Below are 6081 nucleotides of genomic sequence, written 5' to 3'. Positions count from 1 at the left end.
GGCCCAGTAGCTAGCATTCTGACAAGACAAAAACCTAACCATCATCTAAGCCTCTCTATTCAGCGGCTCCAAGCCTCCCACCCAATCGGCACTTCTAAAGATTGAAAAAATAGAGGAAACATCAGAAAAAATATGAGAAAAATCAACCAAAATAAAATAAAAGATGAAAAAAATTAAAAGATAAGACCTTTTTCTTGCATAGATTGATATTTTTTTTTTTGCTTCTTTTTTTTATGTTCATTCTCTTTTTTGAAGATCTATGGGGAAGGAGAGCACCTGAGGAAGAACAGAGGGATTTTAGATTTCGAATGGAGTTTTTTCTTGGGCATATGGGATTTTGTGCGAGTTGTAGTAGTGTGAGTTGATATTTTGTAGGGTTTGAGGTTGGGGTGGTGGGCATTGGTGGGGCGGAGACGAAGATGGGGAATGAAAAAGGATAAAATGGTCCCGATTTGAATATATCCGTAATTCGATCTGATCTATCCTTAGAGCCCGATCTAACTCGAGATCCGTTGTCAGCCCATATATAATATATATATATATATATATATATATATATATATATATATATTTCAAATCTTTGGATGGCCTAACCATCGTCTTAATCAATAAATCGGTATCTATTTTATCTATTTCTAAATTAACTAATAATATATATATATATATATATATATATATATATAATATTTTTATAAAAATATATAAATAATTGGAGGATGAAAGCGGTTCAAATCTTTGGATGGTCTAACCATCGTCTTAATCAATAAATCAGTATCTATTTTTAAATTAACTAATAATATATATATATATATATATATATATATATATATATATATAATACTTTTATAAAAATATATAAATAATTGGAGGACGAAAGAGCTTCAAATCTTTGGATGGCCTAACCATCGTCTTAATCAATAAACCGGTATCTATTTCTAAATTAACTAATAACATATTTATCCTGTTTGGACTCTCGTACTCGTATATCAATACCGGCTGCTTCAAGCCTCCTACCCGATTGAAACTGCTGAGGACGGAAAAACCCTAAGGAAACCGGGGGAAAACATAGGAAAAATCAACGAAAAGAACAAAGAAAGACGGAATAAATCGAAAGGTAAGACCTTTCCCACAAAGATCGATATATTTTTTTCTTTTCCCTTCTATTTTTTTCTTTTCATTTCATTTTCTTTTTCGGAGATACGTGGGGAAGGAGATACCTGAGAGAGATCGGAGGGGTTTCGTAAGTTCTGGTTGGGGTTTTGTCTCAAGCATATAGGTTTTATGCGAGTTGTGGCGGTGTGAGTTGGTTCCTCGAGGTTTTGAGAGCTTAATCTTCGTAGAAGCATGATATTTTGTAGGGTTTGGGGCTTTTCCATCGAAAGGATTCTCCTTTGTTTACAAAATTTTCACTTCATGATTCTGCCTTATCTTGCTAAAGGAAAAAAAGATATTCCGGCATTTTTTTTACGGTGCATAGGACTCTAAACTCCTTTAATGTATTAGAAGATAACAAAAATTCATGTAGCAAATAAATCCTAAACAATTTCATGGGGAAGATAGATTGGTGCCTAATCCACAATTAAATCTTTTTAAAACTTACCCTCTATTTGAAATCTTTACAGCCATGTGCATTATAACTGATACGTTTAAATAAAGCAATGCCTAGGTCGTCATCTCGACTCTTTAGCCGCTGATTTTGACAACACTTCCACACACTTCATGTTGATTACCAGAGCAATATGCAAGCAATTATCATGTTGATGTTCCTATTTTTATTCACTTAAACTGTCCTTCTGGTGTCGTGTGTGTTTGTTAGTTTTCATTGCTCAGTTATTCTGTTATTGCTGTTCTACTATTTTATTGGGTTATTTTGTTAGTTAGCTCACGTATCTGAACTTGCTCTGGAAGGCATCAGGAAACATTCAACATCACTTATACAATCTCATGTTCCATATAATTTCCATATGCTTTTTATAATAGAATTCATTGTTGTTTGTTTTTTTCTTTGTCATGTCATGTTTTGTTGAGTAATTTGTCTGCTGATCCTTTGTTGGTGACAGCATACAAGTTTTGCTTTAGATAAATGGGACAAGGCAAATTTAAAAATGCAATTTATGAATTGTTCATGCTTATGAAGTCTCAAGTTAATACTTACGTTTGTGGGTTTTTTCTCCATCTGCAGTTAAATCAACTGATAATGTCAGATATAGAGGAGTACCGCTGCTTTATTGGGGGCCTGTCATGGTCCACCACAGATGAAAATCTGAAGGATGCATTTGAAAAATTTGGCCACCTTTCCGAGGCAAAGGTACAATCTAGGATCATTAGCAAATTTCTCTATATAAAAGTCATGTGATAATGTATTTGCTTTTTCTTCCATTGCTCTCTTAAGCTCCACACTTTCCAGTCTCAGTATATGTGTAACCATTCAAGAAACACCTATAGCAATTGCAATTTGGTGACTTCTTGCTTGGTTTTCTCTATCTGCTTATTTTCAGTAAATGAAGGGAGCAAGTTATGCCTTAATAAGTTCAATTTTCATTGACTGGGCTCATACCTGTTTATCAGAATTGGCGGATTCTTAGTCACTCTTATTTTTCTGTGTTGAAACATGTTCTGGTTCCATGTCTTGTCACTCTCTCAATATTATCAAGCAAAGCAATTAATTATTGTTCTATGTAAGTGTCGCTAGAAACCATGCTATTGTTGTCAAGACAACAGCATGGATGGTTTTTAGTGCTAGCTAGTTATCATTATTTTTACCATTACCAAGTTTCATTTGCTTTGTGCAATCTAAGCGGCTATGTAATAGGCATTAAAATCTTGATGAACTCAGTAAACCATGTCAATCATTTTTTGTTGTTTTAAAATACTCTAAACCAGGACTTAGAGATGGCGTGTGTGTATATGTGAACATATGTGTAAATATATGTATTTGTGTTTATGTATGTATGTGTATTTAGGTATGTAATGAATTTGGTGCAGCCCGACACTCATTAGGACTGACTGGCAAGATGGATTATATAGCTGACTTACAGAATAGTTGCTTTTTTTATCATGATGAAGTTTTTCTTCTTTGTTTAATGTAAATGGTATTGTAACAATATTAAAATCTTTGACAAACTCATGAAATCTTTTGCTGTTTCCAAAGATCACTCATCGAGTTATTTTTTACTGTTCCTAAATATCTCTGGAAGTAGGGAACAGAGTTATTTGAAGGTAACTGAAAACTCATATATATCGAGGATTTGGAAATACTCAATGGGAGTGTTTGGCAAAGATGGATTATCAAGATGACCCACCCTAAATAATTGTTATTATGATCATAACCAAATTTATAGCTTGTTTTCAATATTAATAGTAGCATAGCAGAAAGTAAAATAGTGGTGAACTTATGAAGCCAAGTTATTTTATTGCTAGTATATACTCTAAAGTAGGAATCCAAATGGTTTGGATATAATCTCTACTTATTCTTAAAATTTTGGAAAATCCTGATACTCATCAGGGATGACTTTTGAATGGATTATAACACTGACCAGTTCTGAACAGTTTTAATTGGTCGATATTTATAGTTGTTCTGATTTCTAACTGAGAATGCTGGTTTACTTTTCATCTCCAACTGAAGTATATTACTTTTTGGCTTTCGATTTTCACATAATCTGATACTTGAAGACGTGCATTTCAACACAGTGGTGGTCTGCTGGTTTGTAGGTAGTTGTCGACAAGTTTTCTGGTCGATCTCGTGGATTCGGTTTTGTTACTTTTGATGAGAAAACGGCCATGGAAGATGCTATTGAAGCAATGAATGGAATTGATTTGGATGGACGATCTATCACTGTAAATAGAGCTCAGCCACAAGGATCTTCTAGGGATCGTAATGGCGACCGTGATTATGATCGTTACCATGGTCGTGGTCGTGATCGTGGCCGAGACTTTGGTGGAGGACGTGGTTCAAACAGTGGAGAGTGCTTCAAATGTGGCAAGCCTGGGCATTTTGCAAGGGAGTGCCCATCTGGTGATGGTGCAAGAGGAGATAGGTATGGTGGCCGGGATGATAGGTATGGCAGTGGTGGCAGTGGTAATAGTCGTTATGGACCTGACCGTAATGGGGACCGATATTCTGGGCGCAACAGGGATGGGGGAGGCCGTAGCGGGCAAGGAAGTGATCGATATAATCGTGACCGGTCTGGTCCATATGAACGTCCCAGTGGAGGGGGTTACAGATCTTGAGGAAGTGGTGCTTTTTTGCCAGGTATGCAATAATTATGCTAATATCTCATTTTTTATGTTGATTTTGACACATGTATGTGTTTCTTCTTACACATTATTATGCAGCATTGAGCTAGTGCAGTACTGCTCCAAAAGATTTAAGGTGGCGCTGGACCTTGTTTCTGGCTTTGCTGGATATGTTCTCCCTTTCATGTTATTAATTTGGATCTGCTAGGCTTGTGGTTATTTTATCATGTTGGGGCTTGAATAGATACAATTGGTTCTGATATAATTGATGTCTTAGTTTCCTGTCATGTTATTTTGATCTGGTGCCTCATGCTTGCCTGACATGCTAGTGGCATTGGTCTTTTAAACTTTGAATGCCATTATTGCTCTTGGATTCTCAATGATTTTGTGGCATTTTTTCCTTTGGTTTTGGCTTTCTTGGTATGTTGCTGATCAGGATGCCAGTGGAGGATTCAATGGGATGCTTTCATTGAGTAGGATTTTTGGTTATAACTGCAATTAATTTGGAGCGTCTCTTTGTTGAGACTTGAAAATAACCGATTATTCACACTCGAGAACTGCCTGAAATAATAGAGTATCAGCAGTGGTCTCTTGTGCTGTTTTGATCCCCCCAGAAGATGGTTTGACCCTACTTGGTGGGAAGAAACCTGGTAAAGTTAAGACTTACCTGCCCTTGAAATTTTTGATTACTTTTTAATGTGATGATGATTGTGTTAACGTTTTGGCAGGCTACAGTTTGGCCTTTGTGGGCATTTTGGATTGATGCTTGGGTTACTTGATGCTATTCTTGCTTATTTGGACATGGTTTTTTTGCACATTACTGCTTAAGCTTTTCTGCAGCAGCAGTGATCTCCTGCAACATAGACATGGATTGATATGGTCTGAAACTTTTACCTTTTTTATCAAAGGAGATTCCTTCCTGCATATGATGCTGTGCTGCAACTTTTGTCAAGATCTTTGACAGACTCAGCAGTCATCGTAGGTGTGTTACTGTTCTTTTTTATGATTTTCGATCAGACAAGATTTTACAATGAGTCATCCTACTCAATGATCTGGTCATGATTCCTGGGTTTCTCAACAGAGCTTCAGTGACCAAGTCATCCTGTTTGGTCAACTATGGTTCTCTCAGTTTCACAGTTTCTTTTTGTATCTATTTGCTATCTCTAGAACTTCAAGCCAACAATTTCGCTTTGTGAAGGCTGTCGGTCGTTCCTTGGGTCATTCTGGAATTTGTCATTTTGTTTTGCGAAATAACATATTTGCTAGATATTGGGATTTGCAAACGCAAGATGCTCTATGACAGTCTATGAGAATCTGTAACATAAGAATTTATGTTAATCTGGATCCAGGATCGTAATTGAAGAGACCATTTTGCATGTCCATTAGTGTTCTCTTATGCTAGCCATAAGAATCCAATGATTGCTTGTATGCTCAACATCTTTGGTAGACTAAATTATGGATAGACAACAGTATCCTTGTGAGTTATTCTGGTAAACTATGTAATTGAGATTTCACCACATCTGCATGCATTTTGGTGTTTCAATCAGCAATGTAGTTGCTGTTGGTTGTCTGGGTTGATTCATCATTTGAGATATCATTCTGTGCTTTTATCGCATAGTTGATATGCAGCCATCTTTCTTATGGGTTTGTATGGCTGTGATTTTTTTTTTTTTTTTTAATCCCTTTTACCTGCCATATGTTATGCATTCTTGTTTGTCTGGGGACGAAGTATTGTTGTTGTTGGGTTCCCTCTTTTTTTTTTTTGGGTGGGGTAGGTTAGCTCTCCTGCTCTTACGCTTTTTTTAGTCATGCTGGACATGATAAATCGATGCATGACTGCTGCTT

The 6081-nt window shown here is 36.2% G+C and overlaps 1 protein-coding gene across 3 annotated transcripts; it reads left to right on the top strand.

Moving 5' to 3' along the window:
- The first annotated feature begins 955 nt into the window (after positions 1–955).
- LOC105037991 (glycine-rich RNA-binding protein RZ1A) lies at positions 956–5616 on the top strand. 3 transcript variants are annotated; one of them, XR_003799747.2, is made up of 5 exons: positions 956–1114; positions 2183–2308; positions 3712–4252; positions 4673–4886; positions 4972–5616. XR_003799747.2 is itself a non-coding variant. In XM_019847928.3 (4 exons), the coding sequence occupies exons 2-3, from the start codon at positions 2198–2200 to the stop codon at positions 4228–4230; spliced, it is 630 nt and encodes a 209-aa protein (XP_019703487.1). In that variant the 5' UTR covers positions 956–1114; positions 2183–2197; the 3' UTR covers positions 4231–4252; positions 4336–4616. The 3 variants fall into 3 exon arrangements, 1 of the variants encoding a protein (XP_019703487.1); XR_003799746.2 differs by having other exon boundaries at positions 4965–5616; XM_019847928.3 differs by lacking the exons at positions 4673–4886; positions 4972–5616 and adding an exon at positions 4336–4616.
- Positions 5617–6081: the final 465 nt, after the last annotated feature.

The sequence above is a fragment of the Elaeis guineensis genome, chromosome 1 (assembly GCF_000442705.2).
Source record: "Elaeis guineensis isolate ETL-2024a chromosome 1, EG11, whole genome shotgun sequence".
NCBI lineage: Eukaryota > Viridiplantae > Streptophyta > Magnoliopsida > Arecales > Arecaceae > Elaeis > Elaeis guineensis.
This window is presented reverse-complemented; position numbering and strand designations above follow the sequence as displayed.